This window comes from Arvicanthis niloticus, chromosome 7 (assembly GCF_011762505.2).
Source record: "Arvicanthis niloticus isolate mArvNil1 chromosome 7, mArvNil1.pat.X, whole genome shotgun sequence".
Classification (NCBI taxonomy): domain Eukaryota; kingdom Metazoa; phylum Chordata; class Mammalia; order Rodentia; family Muridae; genus Arvicanthis; species Arvicanthis niloticus.
The window spans coordinates 2,426,032-2,444,293 of record NC_047664.1 but is presented as its reverse complement, the minus strand read 5'-3'; the positions used below and the strand labels follow the sequence as shown (position 1 = coordinate 2,444,293).

Genomic DNA, 18,262 nt, shown 5'->3' with positions numbered 1-18,262 from the left:
AAATTCTAGGCCAGCCAAGGGTACATAATAAGACTGTGTCAAAAAAATAAAAATAAAGGCAGATTGTTTATAAGTAATACTTAGACAGCAGCCTTCTTTTGATGCTGTCTTCCTGCATAAGTCTCTCGTCATGTGCTTCTAAGATATTATGGTTTGGTTTTCAGGATTTTACTACTATAACAAATAAGTAGGTGTGTGTGTGTGTGTGTGTGTGAGAGAGAGAGAGAGAGAGAGAGAGAGAGAGAGAGAGAGAATTTGTCCTACTTAGACTTTACTGAACTACAGCTTTTATTTCAGTAAGTTGAGGTACTTTCAGCTATAACTCTAAATACCTTTTCTACCCCGTTTCTCTTCCTACATGCTGTATGTTGTTCTCATATGTATCCTATCATTTTATCATTTTTCTTCTTGTTCTCAGACTGAATATTTTCTAGTCAACTGTCTTTAGGTCAACTAATATTTCTGTCATTGCCAATTGTCATTGTTTCTGTTAGGCTCATATTAGGTGTTTTAAACTTTCAAATATTGGGTGTTTTAAACTTTCAAATATACGTTTTGGTTCTAGAGTTTCTAAATTGGTGTTACTCAGATGGTACTACTGACATATGAATGGATAGGGCTGGTGAGATGGTTCCATGGTTAGGAGCACTGGCTCCTCTTCCAGAGGACCTGTTTGACTCTCAGCACCCACATAGTGAATAGTAACACATTAAGGTTTCAATGTTCAACACTTAGTGCTAATCACGTATAAATGGAGTCACTAACTCAAAACTATCACTTAACTCACAGTGATTAACTTTCTTTAGAACATATAATTCTACCATTTAAATAATTCAAAAATTAAAAATTCAAAAAACAGAAATAATACCATATCTACTTCATCAGGCTGTTCTGAGGATTAAATAGGTTTCAAAATATAAAGAATCTAAAATATTAAATAATAAACAGCAAACACCCAGCAAGTCTTAAGAACTTATCACACAATGATTTGTAAATTCATAAAAGTATTATTACAAGTAAATATTTGAAAAAATAGCAGAAAATATAATAGTATGACTCAAAATGCAAATACTAAATGTACTTTTAGATATTTTAGCAATTATTGTTATGTAAGACAAAGACAAAGAACACAGTAATTTTCACCAAAAAAATCAATAAATTGACTTAATTTTCACTACAAATATAAGTATATTTTAGAAAGGTTTCTTTAGAATATTAAAATATAAAAATTTATTCAAAAATAATAAAATAACAGCTTCAATGAAATATTCACTACATACATATAATAAAACAGTACAGTACCAACAATTCCATTTTTCATGAAATAGACATCTTCTTTTAATTACAATTTTCCTCCCTAGAATAATACAAAATAATAGATTAATATTATAAATATTAAAATCATATTGATTTATCATTAAAATCTACCATAACATTCAAGCACAAAATTTAAAGATAAAGTGGAAAATATTTAACCAATTGGAAAAAAAAAATCAGAAAATTTCAATAATATATTACATGGTTATAAAAATGCAAGTTTGGAGATTGTACAGAAGCAGACAGTTAAACCAGGATTTAGCTCCCAGCGTGGAACATAAAATACAGATGCAGGGGCTGCAGAGAGGGCTAAGCAGTTCAAAGACCCAGGTTTGACTCCCAGCACTCATGTCTGGTGACTCACACGTGTCTGTAACTCCACTTCCAGGAGATCCTACACTTTCTTCTAGACTCTGAAGGCACACACACTCACTTGTGCATAAATCCTCATAAACACATGTATGCACACATACATAATCATTAATAAAATAAAAATAAATCTTCAGAAATAACATTCAGACATCAATGTCACATGGTTTATACTAATATACACAGTAAGTGAGGGCAAACTGGTTATAAAAATCTAGAAAAAAAATGAAGCAAAAAGTAAGAGAGAAATACTTGTAACAGACATAGAAAAGAAGAAAAACAGAAGGAAGACTTGAGTTTAAAAATATAGGTCAAATCTTACCATACCTTGAATTTGACATGACTTATCTATGTTCCTATATATTTTGTTGTTCTCTTGATTTTTCTTTATTTTCTACCTTTGTTTTCCCTTTAGCTGATTCTGTCACTTCTCATAATCAAATTTTGTGAACTAGTTTACTACCGGTTTTGGAAACAGGATGGTTATGAATAATATTTAATAAGTTCCTAATAGATTCTTAGTAAACTTCCTGGTAGATAATACTGGCTGATCTATATTTTACATGGCTATCCATCTAGGAAGTCCACTGAGCTTCCCTGGTAGGGTGGTATTTGTACTTTTCTACTCTCTAAGCTTTAAGTTAACTGCTTCATGGAGTTTTCCTTTCCCCTCTTCCCCACCCCAGAAACAGGGTTCTCTTTATAGCGCTGGCTCTCTTGGAACTCATTCTGTAAACCAGGCTACCCTTGAACTCACAGAGATCCACCTGCCTCTTGCTACCTGCTGGGATTAAAGGCATGCTAGTTTTCTTGCTCTTAAGCCTCTAATACCTTTGTCTACTGGGATAGTGCACGCCTTTAATCTTAGCATTTAAGAGGTACAAGTAGGTGGAGCTCTGTGAGTTGGAGGCCAGCCAGGGTTTGCATACTAAAATTGTAAAACAAGACAAAACAAAACAAAACAAAAAAAGATCCAAACCAAAACAACAACAAAACCACCAAATATCTATTACCTTACCCTGACTTAGATAATAACCTTGTTTATTTTTTCACAAAGAGACAATTGATAAAAGAAACTTCTCTCCCAGCAGAAACCTTCCTCTCATTTGTTTTTTTTTTTATCCATATAACTGGTCTTCCTTTTCACTCACGTAAATGAACTGTGCTCCCCTATCTTTTACACAAGACCAACTCTGCTTCTCTAGAATCTCATTTTAAGTCTACTTGAAATATGTTTCTCATTCTGTTCTCTGGGCTAAATTACCATTTTTCCATGTCTACTGAATTATTCCTACTAAGACACAAAATGTTTATCTTTTAATAAAAAAAAAAAAAACAAACAAACAAAAGACCACCCTTTTAGTACTGGCTTACTGCTTTACTGTTTATGAAAATCCTGGTGTCTTGTCTCTACAAAGCTTTCACACCTATTCTCACTCACAGGTTGTCACACAGAGGCCATCGACAGCCTACATAGTAACACATGTTGCAGTCAAAATCGCTCTTTGCTTTACTTAGCAACACAGGCACAGTGACCGCCTTATGTTTTGTATTTAGCATGGCTTGTGAACTAGGATGTTCTCTTGTTTTTTTTTTCTATTTCATAAAATGTTTTCAGTTAACTATATTGAAATCTTAAGTCTCCATCACTACTCCATCCTCACCACCTTGTCTTTCTGTTTCTCTCTCTCTCAAATGGGGTCTCACTGTATAGTCCTGGCTGGTCTAGAACTCAGAGATCTACCTTGCTTCTTTCAAAAAAGTTGTCTTTGGTTGGTTGGTTTGTTGTTCATTTTTTTGTTTTTTATTTTTGTTTGTTTATTTTTGAGACAATACCTCATGCAGCTCAGGATAGCCTAGAAGTCACTCAACCATAAACTTCTAATCCTATAATAATAATGTATAATATTATAATATAATCCCACACAGGTGGATGCCTAGTGTATGCAGTGCTGAAGGGTGAACCTAGAACATCAGGCATAGTAGGCAGACACGTTATCAACTGAGCTACATTTCCCATCCTAGATTCCTCAATTTCTTGAGTGCTTACAGTAAAACACTTCAGGAATGACTGTTTCTGTCTCAGTTTAAACCACTTGTATAACCCAGAGTTATGGCTTTAAATATCATGTATATGCTGATATCTAAATTTTACACTTCGGTTTCAAAAACTCATTTGTTCATAATATCTCTGTACTGGCTGGTTTTGTGTGTCAACTTGACACAGCTGGAGTTATCACAGAGAAAGGAGCCTCCCTTGAGGAAATGCCTTCATGAGCTCCAGCTGTAAGGCCTTTTCTCAATTAGTGATCAAGCAGGGAGGGCCTAGCCCATTGTGTGTGATGCCATCCCTGGGCTGGTGGTCCTGGGTTCTATAAGAAAGCAAGGTGAGCAAGCCAGTAAGCAGCACCCTCCATGGCTCCTGCATCCAGTCCTGTCTCCAACTTCCTACCCTGTGTGAGTTCCAGTCCTGACTTCCTTTGGTGATGAACAGCAATGTGGAAGTGTAAGCTGAATAAACCCTTTCCTCCCCAACTTGCTTCTTCATTATGATGTTTTGTTCAGGAATATGAACCCTGACTAAGACAATCTCCAAGCTACTATGCAAATAGTCCCAATTTGAGGAAGCCTAACACTACTGGTCCCAAACATTTTGAATAAGAGAAAGTCAATATATATGGGGTCCCCCCCCCAAAGTAATAAAAATATTTTCACTGAATAAAAATATTACTTTTGGGGGGAGGTGTGTGAGAATATCCAACTTACAATCTTTCTGTTTCTGTCTCCCCAGTGCTGAGATTACAAGTATAGAACAACAAATTAATGTATCTGGTAATATGTAAAATACACACCTGATTTAAACCAGCAGCTGTTTGCAGAGAAGACTTTTTCACCAGTCTCACTTCTTTGTTTATGTATCTCAGCATTCCACTAAGAGTACTGAAGTCATTACTTTCAGAACTATCATCTTCTAGGTTATATGAGAGAGGTTTAAATGACTCTGAATGGGCTAAAGGTAGGTCTTTATGACCACTTTCCAATGCCAACGGTTGCTCTAATTGCATTTTCTTTAAGTCCTGTAGCAATTCTTCAGAGAGATCATCATTACCATGACTTTTGAAACTAAGGTCACTGGCACTAATAGAGCGACGTAGTTTTCTGCATTTGAAGAATGAAATCTGAGGATGTTTGGCAAACTTTTGATCTTGAGTATCAGGTATAATTTCTGTTGTAAATGGAGCTGATAGAAACTTGGTGTCTTCTGTCTTTTCATGTCCAGAAATTTTGGCTTGCAATCTGGTTAATTCTGATTCCTGTAGAAAAATTGGTACATAGTACATGCTCAATATATTTCTGTTTAATAAACTACTTATAAAATTATAGACTCTTAGAAGTCATCTTTGTTAGCTTCTGTCTCAGTATGGGCACTTTTTTTAGATTATTTTTATTTTTTTTACAGTTCAGTCATTACCCGCTCCTGTTCTGAGAGTATGGGAACTTTTAAAATAATAATTCTTGAGAATTTTACAAGTGTTGTTCAAACCTTCTTCTACTACAGATAATTGCATTTTGTGAAAATTAAATATTATTATTTGAAAATTGCTCCCAATATGCTAAGGAATTTTATAAAACCTGGATTTTCCTTAGAGAATATTTAAATGTTAAAGATTTCAATCTTATACCTATAAGTTTATCTGTGAAAGTATAGAGGTGAACTATTTTTTTCTTAATCTAACATGGACATACATAAAAGGACTACTTTAAGAATTTATAATAAGAAGTAAGTACATATTAGTTATTGTCTTAGTTGTGTTTCTATTCCTGTGACAAAGCACCATGACCAAGGCAGTTTATAGAAAAAAGTATTCAATGGGGCTTACATTTCAGAGGGTAATAAGTTCATCATCATCATGGTGGGAAAGTATAACAGCAGGCAGGTAGACATGGTACTGAAGAAGCAGCTAAGTGCTTTTATCTGATCCACAAGCATGAGGCAAAGAGACAGAGAGAGAGCTAATCGGAAATGGCAGAGACTTTTGAAACCTCAGAGCCCAGTCCCATTGCCATATTTCCTCCAAAATGGCCACGTCTCTTAATCCTTCCCAATGTTCCACTAACCTGGAACCAAATATTCAAACCTATGAGCCTTTAGGGGCCATTCTCATCCAAACCGCTGCATTCCACTTTCTGGCACCCAAAGGCTTATGGCCATACCACAATGCAAAAGTCCAACTTCAAAAGACCTCACAGTCTTAACAGTTTTAAAGACAAAAGTCTCTTCTGAAACTAAAGGCAATCTCTTAACTATACTCCCTATAAAGTCAAAAAGCAAATTATTCTTCTAATATACGATGGCATAGAAAATACATTACCATTCTAAAAAGGATGAATGAGGGCATAGTGAGAAAATACTGGACCAAAGGAAGACCAAAATCCAACAGGGCAAACTCTAAATCCTGTCCAAAGGCTTAGATGGCTTCACTCTTAACAACTTTGATGATTGCAGCACAGTTTCCTGTTTTGGATGGGTTTCAGTTCCTGCCAACAGCTCTTCCTAGCAGTCATTCCTCTGCTCTAGCACCTCCGTCATCTTAGTGTCTCCAACACAATCCTAGATTCACTTTCAGGAATTGAACTGCCTTTCCCACGCTCCAATCAAGGACTCCCATGCCACAAGCCTGGCCTCTGAGGTTTCCTTAACATGGAGGGAGATTCCATAACCCCTTTCTTTATTCCTGTACTCTTCATGACTCTATAGCCAGAACCATATGATTGACTCTGGCCCCCTCCTTGAATTCTATTTGCATAAGCTTTGATTTGTTATGCTCATTAGGCACAGATAATTCCTAAACCCTTTTCTTTTCACAAGTTGCAGGGTTACCTGGGTGGGGTTCACCTCAAGGCAACAATGCCTTTTCCTGGTGCTCATTTTCTCCTCAAATTACATTATTCTTGTTCTTGTTCTTGTAGATAAGCATTAAGAGTGGTCACTAATAAACAACACGACAAAGTCATCACTTAATTAAATCCTCTTGAAATCTCTGCCTAAAAAATTAGTTTCAAACTCTTCAATTTAGCTTTAGGTAGATTTTTAGCACGAGAGCAAAATGGAGGCACATTCTTTGCCAAAACATCACAAAAAGTGGCTGGATATAAAATCAACTCAAACAAATCAGTAGCCTTCCTCTATTCGAAGGATAAACAGGCTGAGAAAGAAATTAGAGAAATGACACCCTTCACAATAGTCACAAATAATATAAAATATCTTGGAGTGAATCTAACCAAGCAAGCGAAAGATCTGTATGACAAGAACTTCAAGTCTCTGAAGAAAGAAATCGAAGAAGATCTCAGAAGATGGAAAGACCTCCCATGCTCATGGACTGGCAGGATTAATATAGTAAAAATGGCCATCAAAAAGCAATCTACAGATTCAATGCAATCCCCATCAAAATTCCAAATCAATTCTTCATAGAGATAGAAAGAGCAATTTACAAATTCATTTGGAATAACAAAAACCCCAGGATAGTGAGAACTATTCTCAACAATAAAAGAACTTCTGGGGGAATCACCATCCCTGACCTCAAGTTGTACTACAGAGCAATAGTGATAAAAAAAAAAACAAAAACAAAAAAAAACCTGCATGGTATTGGTACAGAGACAGGCAGGCAGATCAGTGGAATAAAACTGAAGACCCAGAAATGAACCCACACACCTATGGTCACTTGATCTTTGACAAAGGAGCTAAAACCATCCAGTGGAAAAAGGACAGCATTTTCAACAAATGGTGCTGGTTTAACTGGAGGTCAACATGTAGAAGGATGCAAATCGATCCATTCTTATCTCCTTGTACAAAGCTCAAGTTCAAGTGGATAAAGAGCCTTCACATAAAACCAGGTACACTGAAAATATTAGAAGAGAAGTTGGGCAACACCCTTGAATACCTAGGCACAGGGGAAAAGTTCCTGAACAGAACACCAATGGCTTATGCTCTAAGATCAAGAATTGACAAATGGGACCTCATAAACTTGCAAAGCTGTAAGGCAAAGGACACTGTCAATAGGACAAAATGACAACCAACAGATTGGGAAAAGATCTTTACCAATCCTACATCTGATAGAGGGCTAATATCCAATATATATAAAGAACTCAAGAAATTAGACTCTAGCAGGGTGGTGGTAGCTCACGCCTTTAATCCCAGCACTTGGGAGGCAGAGACAGGCAGATTTCTGAGTTCGAGGCCAGCCTGGTCTACAGAGTGAGTTCCAGGACAGCCAGGACACAGAGAAAACCCTGTCTCGAAAAACCAAAAGAAAAAAAAAAAGAAAAAAAGAAATTAAGACTCTAGACAACCAAATAACCCTATTTAAAAATGGGGTACAGAGCTAAACAAAGAATTCTCAACTGAGGAAACTCGAATGGCTGAGAAGCACCTAAAGAAATGTTCAACATCTTTAGTCATCAGGAAAATGCAAATCAAAACAGCTCTGAGATTCCACCTCACACCATTTAGAATGGCCAAGATCAAAAACTCAGGTGATAGCAGATACTGTTGAGGATGTGGAGAAAGAGGAACACTCCTCCATTGTTGCTGAGATTGCAAGCTGGTACAACCACTCTGGAAATCAGTCTGGCAGTTCCTCAGAAAATTGGACATAACATTACCTGAGGACCCAGCTATACCACTCCTGGACATATACCCAGAAGATGTTCCAACATATAACAAGGACATATGCTCCACTATGTTCATAGCAGGCTTATTTATAATAGCCAGAAGCTGGAAACAATCCAGATGTCCTTCAACAGAGGAACAGAAAATGTGGTACATTTACACAATGGAATATTACTCAGCTATTAAAAACAATGAATTTGATAAATTCTTAGGTAAATGGATGGAACTATAAAATACCATCCTGAGTGAAGTAACCCAATCACAAAAGAATACACATGGTATGCACTCACTGATAATTGGATATTAGCCCAAAAGCTCGCAATATCCAAGATACAACTCACAGACCACATGAAGCTCATGAACAAGGAAAACCAAAGTGTGGGTGCTTTGGCCCTTCTTAGAAGAGGTAACAAAATATGCATGGGAGCAAATATGGAAACAAAGAATGGGACAGAAACTGAAGGAGGGGCTGTCTGGAGAGCATTCCACCTGGGTATCCATTCCTTGTGCATTTACCAAAGGTAGACGCTGATGTGGATGCCAGGAAGTGCATGCTGACAGGAGCCTGATATAGCTGTCTCCTTAGAGGTCTGCCAGAGCCTGACATATACAGAAGCAGATGCTCACAGCTAACCATTGAGCTGATCATGGGGTTTCCAATGGAGAAGTTAGAGGACTAAAGGAGCTGAAGGGGTTTGTGGCCCCATGGGGAGAACAACAATGCCAACTAACCAGAGCTCCCAGGGTCTAAACCACCAGCCTGGGAGCACATAGGGAGGGGCCAGCTGTATATGTAGGGGAGGATGACAGTGTCAGGCATAGGTGGGTGAGGAAGTCCTTGGTCCAGTGAAGGCTTGATGCCCCAGTGTGGGGGAAATAGTGGGTGGGGAGGTGGAAGTGGAAGGGTGGGTGGGGGCATACCCTCATAGACAGCAGGAGGGGAAATGGGATAGGGGGTTCCTAGGTGCTGGGGGGAAAGGGGATTACATCTGAAATGTAAATAAATATCCAATTAAAAACACTAAAAGAGGAGTACAAATCTAAACAGAGAATTATCAATAGAAGAATCTCAAATGGCTGAGAAATACTTAAAGAAATGTTCAACATCATTAGCTATCAGAGAAATACAAATCAAAAAAACTCTGAGATTCCATTTTACACCAGAATGGCAAAGATAAAAACACAAGTGGAGGCTCATGCTGTTGGGGATGTGGAAAAGGGGAACACTCCACTCCTCCTTTGCTGGTGGTAGAGTAAACTTGTACAGCCACTTTGAAAATCAGTATGGTAGTAGTTCCCTGGAAAATTGGGAATCAATCAACTCAAGACCCAGTTATACAACTATTGGGCATATACAAAAGCACACTCCATACTATCACAAGGACACTTCCTTAACTATGTTCATAGCAGCTTTATTTGTAATATCCAGAAATTGGAAACAATTTAATGTCCTTCACCTGAAGAGTGGATAAAAAAAAAGGTATATTTACATAATGGACTATTTCTCAGCTGCAAAAATAATGATATCATGCAATTTGCAGGCAAGTGGATAGAATTAGAAAAGATTATTCTGGATAATGTAACTTAAACCCAGAAATAAAAACATAGTATGTACTCACTTATAAGTGGATTATTAACCTTAAAGGATAATCATGCTGCAATCCACAGAGGCAGAGAGGCTAAGTAACAAAGAAGGCTCAAGGGGCAGGGGGTTGGGGGAGGGAAGAGAATGTATGAATGCCACTGTAAAGGGGAAACAGAATAGACATCTCAGGTGGCTGGGGGTTGGAGGACAGGGATGGGGACAGGAGGGATCAGGTAGGAGAAGCAAGGAGGGAGAGAGCACTGGGAGAGACGACTGGAATCGGAAGAGGAGCATCTCTGGGACAAGCTAGAAACCTAGGGCAATGGAAACTCCCAGCAATCTATGAGGATGACCCTAGCTAAGACTCCAGCAATGGGAGGGCCATGGAACCTTAACTGGCCAGATCTTATATCTAGGGAAGACTTCCAATGGAAGGACTGGGACACCAATCCAGCCACAAAACCTCTGACCTACAATTGTCCTGCCTACAAGATGTGCTGGGTTAAATGTGGCAAGTGGCCACCTGGTCCATCTTGAGACCCATGCCATGAGAGGGAGCCCAACCCTGACACTACTTGGAACACCAGGACCTAGAGGCTGGATAGCCCAGAGACTTAGGATAGAAACAATCATGACCATAAAATGTCATTTAAAAAAAGTCAATGAAATGATTCCTAACTAATATTCTGCTATACTCTTTTCTTATATTTCTTATATTTTCTTATTATATTTCTTATATTTTCTTATATTTATTTTCTAAAACAATGTATTATATTTCAAGCCAATAATCTGTCATGAAGACCTTTAGCACAAATGTATTTCATTGCTTCTATCTGCTCACTTACTTTAATAAGTAATGCTTCGTTTGCCGCTTCAATGACTTCATTCCTGTCTTGAACTTGTTGATGCAAATTGCTCACAGTATCCTGAGCTTCTTCTAATTCTTGTTTGGCTTTCTCTAGCTGTTCATTTAGTTGTTGAACAGAAGTCTTTTGAGAGTCAGCAGAAACCTTCCACTTTGCATGGTTCTCTTGATGTAAAATCATCTTTGTAATCCCAAAATTATAAAAAGGAAACAGTATGGAGTTGTTTTCAACAACATTCTAATACCTGCTACTATTATTTTTCCTTAAAAGACACTAAATGTATAGCTATAAACATCTGATTTCACACTAAATGTAATACCCAAGGAAGAAAAGAAAACAACACACTCCCACATTCACTTAATATTTAGCTATATATCATACTTGGATACAGATTTTTTTTGGGGGGAAGAGGGCTTTGAGACAGGGTTTCTCTGTGTAGCCCTGGCTGTCCTGGAACTCACTCTGTAGACCAGTCTGGCCTCGAACTCAGAAATCTGCCTGCCTCTGCCTCCCAAGTGCTGGGATTAAAGGCGTGCGCCACCACTGCCCGGCTGGATTCAGATTTATATAAATAAATTCAAAATAAATTTTTGAGACAACTTGAGAAATATGAGAAATGACTGTACATGTACTATAAAGAAAATACCCTCAAAGTTGGGTGTGGTAGTACATGTCTTTAATCCTGGCAGTCAAAGTTTATATAAAGAGGCCCTGTCTCAAAAAAACAAAACAAAACAAAAAAAACAACAACAAAAAACAAAAAAAAACAAAAAAAACCCACAAACAACAGTAAAAAAACAGAACAAAAATAAAAAAACAAAACCTTTTTTTTTAAAAAAGGAAGGAAAAGAAAAGAAAGAAAATAGAGATGGGGGCATTTCTGGCATCAGGTCACAGTGTTGGTGGTATTGAGCAGCAGGGATCAAATTAAAAATGGACAATGTTGAGAGCGCCACCCAGGCCATGTGTAGTGGGTTGGAAGCACCACCACAATGAAGAAATGTGTGATAGAGAGTTAGGAAAGAACAGAAAAGCTGAGCAATGTGCTGGGGAGGGAACTGGAGGCATGACGGCAGTGACAAGAAGAGAGGTGAAGGCTGATGTACTGTCATCACTCATGTAGATGCAGACTCAGCCCCCAAACCTGCCTCCCAAAAGGGGAATCCCCTGACTCTGGGCAATGATATGAGAAAAGATTCCCTTTCTGGATTGGATCTCTTTGAAGAACCATTATGGTCTGTAATGCCAGTGGGGGCCATGTGGTATCTGTGGTCCATGTTGCTGTCCCAGTCTACAGTGAAACTGAGATCCACATGGACACATGTAGTCTGTGCCACTGACTGATGCCTTAGTGAGGTCCTTTGACTTTGCTGCTCAGGTGGGAGTGAGGGTGGGGTGGGTGGGTGTCCATCCTGAAGTGAATGGTATGTATCACCACCTAAGGCCATATTGAGGTCCTGCTGAGGCCATGACTAGGTCAGTGGTCCAGATACAGCCAGGAACCATGTTGATGTCTGTGGCCTATGTTAGCACCACACAATCCATGTGGATGTCCATGATGTGGGCTGCCACTAAAGCCATGCTGATGTTTGTGGGTACAGGAGAGCTGGCCCTGACACTCACCAACTCACAGCACCTTAGGTAGGCAATGGGGTGAGCACAGGAAAGCTGGTCCTACTCCATGGTTCAGGCTGTAGTGTGGGCACAGGAAAGCTGGCCCTGGACCTCTCCAGCCACACCATGGCTCTCCTCAGTTGATGGTATCTGGCCCAGATACAGCCAGAGAAAGACTCATCATCCCTTTAGGGGCTGGTAACTAGGAATCTGACCATGTCTGTGAATTTCATGACATCATTTTTGTAACAGCTGAGTAATACTTTATTGTGCAAATATATCACATTTTCTTTATCCATTATTTGGTTGATTGATATCTAGGTTGTTTTAGTTTCTGGCTATTATGAATAAAGTTGCTATGAACATAGAGGAGCAAGTGTCCTTGGGATAGGATGGAGTGTCCTTTGGGTATATGTCTAGGAGTGGTATAGCTGGGTCTTGAGGTAGATTTCTAATTTTCTGAGAAACCAGCCACACTGATTTCCAAAGTGGCTATACAAGTTTGCACTCCCAACTGTATAAAGGAGGAGTGCTCCCTTTGCTCTGTATTCTGATCTGCAAGGAGCAGGAAGAGACTATGGCTTGAACTGGCCCAGCTTGAACATTTGAGACCTCAAAACCCAACGAGGCTATACCTCCTAATACTGTTACTCCCTATTGGCTGATGGGAGCCTTTTGGTTTGGATTTGTTTTTCGCGACAGGGTTTCTCTGTGTAGCTTTGGCTGACCTAACTCACTTTGTAGACTAGGCTAGGGAAGCCATTTTTATTCAAACTACCACACCGGGCATTCAACACTCTCTTCTGGCATTCTCAGGCACTGCACACAGACATTCAGGCAAAACATCCATATACATAAAATTAAAAAAAAACTAAAAAATCCTTTTTAAACTGTACCTATAATGCTATATCTTCTTGTTTGATTTATACATTTACTTATTTTTAGGGTTTTTAGAGCCATGGTCTCATGTAGCCCAATCTGGCCTCAAGACCTTGCTATGTAGCCAAGGATGACCTCAACCTGTTTCTCTCAAATCCTGAGATTACAGGCATATGCAAGTGTGCCTGGCTCAGTCCCCTCATTGTATATAGAAACACACACACACTTTAAAAATAAATCTTTGTTAACCATCAAATGGAAAAAATATAAATTATAAAAATATAATTTATATAAATTATATATTTTTGTCATACTTAAAAATATCCCCATTTACTAATAACACTAAAACTTCTTTTAAAAATATTTATTTTTAACTGACTGTGTATGTAATTAAGTTAGTAAATGTCTATAGAAGGCAGAGCATAGACATGCTAGAGCTGGAGTTATAGGAAGTTGTCAACCACTGAGATCAGTGCTGGGAATCAAACCTGGGTCCTTTGGAAGATCACTTATGCTAATTGCTGAGTCATCTCTCCAATCTTAAAGGCTATTTTATTTTTTTAAATTTATGTGTATGAGTATTTTGATGCATGTATGTCTGGTACCCATGCAGGTCAGAAGAGGATATGAGACCCCTCAGCACTGATGTTACAGACGGTGGTGAGCTGCTATGTGTGGGTGCTTGGAAATGGACCTGAATCCTCTCCAGATACAAGATCACCATTCCAGCTGAGCTCCAGCCCCTAAACCCATTTAAATATTGTGAACTATCTGCTTAAAATTAATGTTACATGATTTATAAAATTAATAGCTTAAAATGGGTAACTGTAGACAAGAGATTAGAAAATATGAACAGTTAATGGCAAATATTTGAGATGGACTAATAGTTGCCCTTAAAGATTACAAAACTTATAAGAAGTGGATTCAGCTTGAAAATGTGTTACATTTTGCAGACACTATGTTTTCAAAGAGATCTGAATCTAAATGTGTTTAAATAAGACAAACTTACAAGTCCCCTTTCCTCATAGCCAATGCCTCACAAATTTTTACTAAACTCTCAATAAGAGTTTAATACAAAGGTAGGAATAGTAACATACATCTTTAATCCCAGCACTCAGGAGGCAGAGGCAGGTGGATCCCTGTGAGTTTGAAGCCTGCTTGGTCTACATAGAGTTCCACAATAGCCAGAGCTACATAGTGAGACAATGTTCCAAAGGGGAAAAAGTGTAATACAAATGCTCTTTTAGCCTTTGTTTTACAGAACAACAACAACAACAAAAAGCTTTCTTAGCACTAAACTCAATATTATTTAGAACACATACAATGATTTTGGGTAATATTTTCAAATGTTTTAAATGAAAGAAAAATATTATAATTAGTAATACTGTTAATTTTAATAAAGGTTCAGAATATATTGATAAAATGGCTCTAAGGTTGCTTCTCTGTCAGAGCAGATGTTAGAAATCACCAAGTACTGCACTACTGCATCTCCACATCACATAGAATGGCCCATGTCTATAGTAAGTATTTCCAATTTGTTTTTCACAAGTTCTACAATCAATTATAATGAGCCAGGTTCTAATCTCAGAACTTTACATATAGTAATTAATTGATTCCTTATGATAGTCCTATGAAATAACTATTATCATTATATACATCTTGGAGAGATTTAAAAACTTATTCAATTATTCAGTTAAGAAACAGAATTTGAATTCAGGATGCCTGCCTCAGGAACTATACCTCTTAACTCTAGAGCACACCAGTCTTTTAAGTGCAAGGACATTAAAGGTAGGGAATGTATTTAGCTTAAAATGAAGATCATAATGTATTACAATTACATTACAACTGCATTAAAGATTACAATAAACACCTCAAAAACTAGACTCATACTTTCATCCTAGTAAGTCAATTCATTTTAGTGGGGGCTACTGACACAAATTTAATTTTTCTTTACCTCCATATGATAAGCTTCTTTCAGAGATTCTACTTCTGAGGATAATTTCTTTATTTCTGCTTGCATTCTTGCCTCTAAATGAGCTTCACGTACTTGAGCGGCCCTAGTTCTTCAGCCAAACGGTTTCCATGAGCTTCCTTAAAAATGACACATTAAATAAAAGTAATATAGGTAGCTTATTTGGTTCATCATAGCTAAATCAGCTCAGTACCTTAATGAAAGCAAGCTAGTCTTTATGTGAAAAGACATGCTTATTATACAGTACACTTTTGAATACTGACATTTCAGAGATAAACATTACATTCTACATAAGTTGATGAGCCAATCCTTTCTTGAAAACAAAACCACAAGATGCTGAACTTTGGCAAATAATTACCTCCACGTTGGCAGATAAGAGCCTGCTCTCAGGTATGTCTCTGCATTTTTTCTCACCATATAAATTATTTGTTTTTACAAGAATGATTTGTATTTTTAAAAATCTGTAGGAGTGGTTTTTTTTTTTTTTCCTGAATGTATACATACATACACACATACATATATGCACAATTTGTGTGCCTGGTACCCACCAGGCCAAAACGAAGTGTTGGATCCCCTGGAACCAGAGCTACAGATAGTTGTTAGACAGACAGTTGTTAGCCACCATGTAGATGCTGGGAATTAAAGCCAGGACCTCTAAAAACAACCAAGTAGGCAGTGCTCTTAACTGTTGAGCCATCTCTCTAGTCTAATTTGTATTTTTATTCAAACCTACTTATGTTAGTTACTGTGAGTTGTGGTTATGATTTTAATTACAAGACTTTATTGGTTTTTTTGTTTTGTTTTTTTGTTTTTTTGAGACAAGGTTTCTCTGTATAGCCCTGGCTGTCCTGGAACTCACTCTGTAGACCAGGCTGGCCTCGAACTCAGAAATCCACCTGCCTCTGCCTCCCAAGTCCTGGAATTAAAAGGATGCACCACCACTGCCCAGCATAATTACAAGACTTTACTAATGCAGTAGTCTCTCCTTGAGTAGAAGAGGTTTGTTCTCTGTTGTTTTACTTTCTGCAGTTTCAGCAACCTGCGGTCTACTACAGTCCAAAGATAATAAATGTGAAATTATAGAAATAAACACTTTTTAGTTTTAAAATTGTGGGCAATACGAGCAGCATGATGAAATCTTGTATCTCTTGCTCAGTCCACTATGGCATGAATCACCTGTTTGTCCAGCACAGCTACTATCATAATAACTGTGTTCCAGGAACCCTCCTTTGACTTAATAATGGCCCAGAAGTGTCTATCTCAAAGAGTACAGTGTGTATGTGCAGAGCTCAGCACACATCCACTAAAGGTCTTTGAAATGTGCATTTCTCATAGGTAAGAGGAAACACTAGTGAAATATGCATGGAATTATTTTGAGGTAAGAACTAAGTTAAAAGTTTTGAAACAACTCAACCAGAGTCATAAACATCTGCTACCCAACTAAAACCAGCAAAACTACTTAGGAAGTGACACATATACTGCCCCAATAACAATAAAACCAGATATTCTATTATTTTAATTTTCCCTCTAATTGAAAAAACTAAAGTAACTAGAGAATGGACTGTGAGAATTGTGTCACAGCTCTGAGGAGAAAGGAATCCTGGCAGTCAGGAGCCAAGGAATACCACAGTCACAACACACAACAAACCTCATACAACAGATTTATTGGGAGGAAAATACCCAGGAGGGTGGTTGCCTCTGTTTGGGCAAGAAGCAGCAGAGAACTGAGCAGAGGCAGGTTTTATGACCTTAATGATGGGGATGGGGTGGAGCAGCTTTCCAGGGTAAAGATTTCCAAGGTGGGGATTGGTAGGACTTTAAGACCAGAATATGAGCTTTGCACTCTGTGTGGCAGGGCTAGATCAGCCATTAGGGCAATGAGAGTGTTCCATGGGTAGAATTTGGTGGCTGGAGGTCCTCAGGGGAGGGGCCTGGCCATTCATGTGAGTTGAAGAGCTACACGTATGACTTATATAAGAGACTATATAAAATTCTAGATTATTCATAAAAAAATCCAGGTTTGACCCAAACCAAAAGATAAACATGAATCTATAATTAGCTTGGGATTAAAATGTAATGTTTTAAAACTTGCATTTTAAGTAATCTCCCATTTACACTTACTGTGAAATTAAATGATCTTAGTTTATCAAATAAAAGCAATTATACTGAACTCAGACAAAAATGAGATAAAAGTAGACATGTTCCCTTTTTTAGATAAACATCCCAGTATCTGTTATATTCCTACATATTCTTAATTGATCTAATAATCCAGAAATATGAGTAAAAATATAGCTAAGCCTAACAAAAACTAAAGGTAAAATTGTTTCACTATATTTCTATAATGAATTATTAAATGGAAGAGAAAGCAGAAAAATAACAAGAACTTCCAGAATAAAAATAAAATTTTCTCAAGGTCTAAGTAATTAAAAGTAAATCAATCTAAATTCTCTTTAAACAAGTTGTTAACTTCTGAGAAAATATGTTTTTATTAGTACTCTTGATTTTTAATAGTACTTTACCATCACAAAGCTTCTGAAATGAAGTTTTTATGAAAGTTAGAAATGTTGACGGTTTTTTATTTAGAAGGTGGCTCAAACACTTGAACATCGAAAGTGCTATGTACTCCATTTATTGAGAACTAGTGTGGCCAGGGTTCACTTCTGAAGGGATTTTATTAAAAAATAATATAATATAAAGAATTTATTAACTTTTTATTTAAAAATTATAGCAATATGTACATAACATAAAAGTGGCTATTTTTAAAATAGTATCCCACAATGTAGCCCAGGTTAGCCTCAAACTAGAGCTTCCCCTTCTTTGGCTGACTATGTGCTGGGATTACAAATGTGGACTACCACCCCTGGTTCTACGACTTTTTTTGTTTGCTTGCTTGCTTGTTTTTTTTTCAAGACAGGGTTTCCCTGTGTAGCCCTGGCTGTCCTGGAACTCACTCTGTAGACCAGGCTGGCCTCGAACTCAGAAATCCACCT

At 37.6% G+C, this 18,262-nt stretch overlaps 1 protein-coding gene across 1 annotated transcript in view; it reads right to left on the bottom strand.

Annotated features, from left to right (window-relative positions):
* Positions 1 to 1,291: 1,291 nt before the first annotated feature.
* LOC117712714 (coiled-coil domain-containing protein 18-like) overlaps positions 1,292 to 18,262 on the bottom strand; it is a 186,493-nt gene continuing 169,522 nt past the window's right edge. The window contains 5 exon segments of the mRNA XM_034508817.2: positions 1,292 to 1,357; positions 4,539 to 5,000; positions 10,787 to 10,987; positions 15,255 to 15,355; positions 15,358 to 15,391. Coding sequence (XP_034364708.1) covers positions 1,343 to 1,357; positions 4,539 to 5,000; positions 10,787 to 10,987; positions 15,255 to 15,355; positions 15,358 to 15,391 — 813 coding nt within the window. The 3' untranslated portion in view covers positions 1,292 to 1,342.